At 54.7% G+C, this 510-nt stretch overlaps 1 protein-coding gene across 1 annotated transcript in view; it reads right to left on the bottom strand.

Annotated features, from left to right (window-relative positions):
- MMP11 (matrix metallopeptidase 11) overlaps positions 1-503 on the bottom strand; it is a 32,077-nt gene extending 31,574 nt beyond the window's left edge. The window contains 1 exon segment of the mRNA XM_014310092.2: positions 156-503. Within this exon segment, the coding sequence (XP_014165567.1) occupies positions 156-503 (348 nt within the window).
- Positions 504-510: the final 7 nt, after the last annotated feature.

Genomic DNA, 510 nt, shown 5'->3' with positions numbered 1-510 from the left:
GGGCCCTGGGGACACCGGGCACCGGCGACACCGGGCCCTGGCGGCCTTGGCAGAGCGCCCGGACTCGGTGGTTGTTTCGGTGTTTGGGTGTCTCGGTGTTTCGGTGGCCGGTCCCGTGATTGATCCTGTATTGATTCCGTGACCGGTTCCATTACTGATCCTGTGAGCAGTTCCATTATTGATCCCATGATCCCATGATCAATCCTGTGATCAATCCTGTTATCGGTTCTGTCATTGATACCGTGACCGATTCCATGATCAACCCCATGATTGATCCTGTGACCAGGTCCATTATTGAGTCCATGATCGATGCCGTGACCAGTTCCGTGATTGATCTCATGATCAGTTCCATTATTGACCCCGTGATCAGTGCCGTCACCGGTTCCATCATCGATCCCGTCACCGGTTCCATTATCGATCCCGTGATCGATCCCGTCACGGTTCCATTTATCGATCCCGTGATCGATCCCGTCACCGCTGCCATTATCGATCCCCAGATCCATCCCGTCC

The sequence above is a fragment of the Geospiza fortis genome, unplaced genomic scaffold (genome assembly GCF_000277835.1).
Source record: "Geospiza fortis unplaced genomic scaffold, GeoFor_1.0 scaffold31, whole genome shotgun sequence".
In the NCBI taxonomy this organism is placed as follows: domain Eukaryota; kingdom Metazoa; phylum Chordata; class Aves; order Passeriformes; family Thraupidae; genus Geospiza; species Geospiza fortis.
The sequence above is the reverse complement of the archived record's forward strand: the minus strand, read 5'-3'. Positions and strand labels throughout refer to the sequence as shown.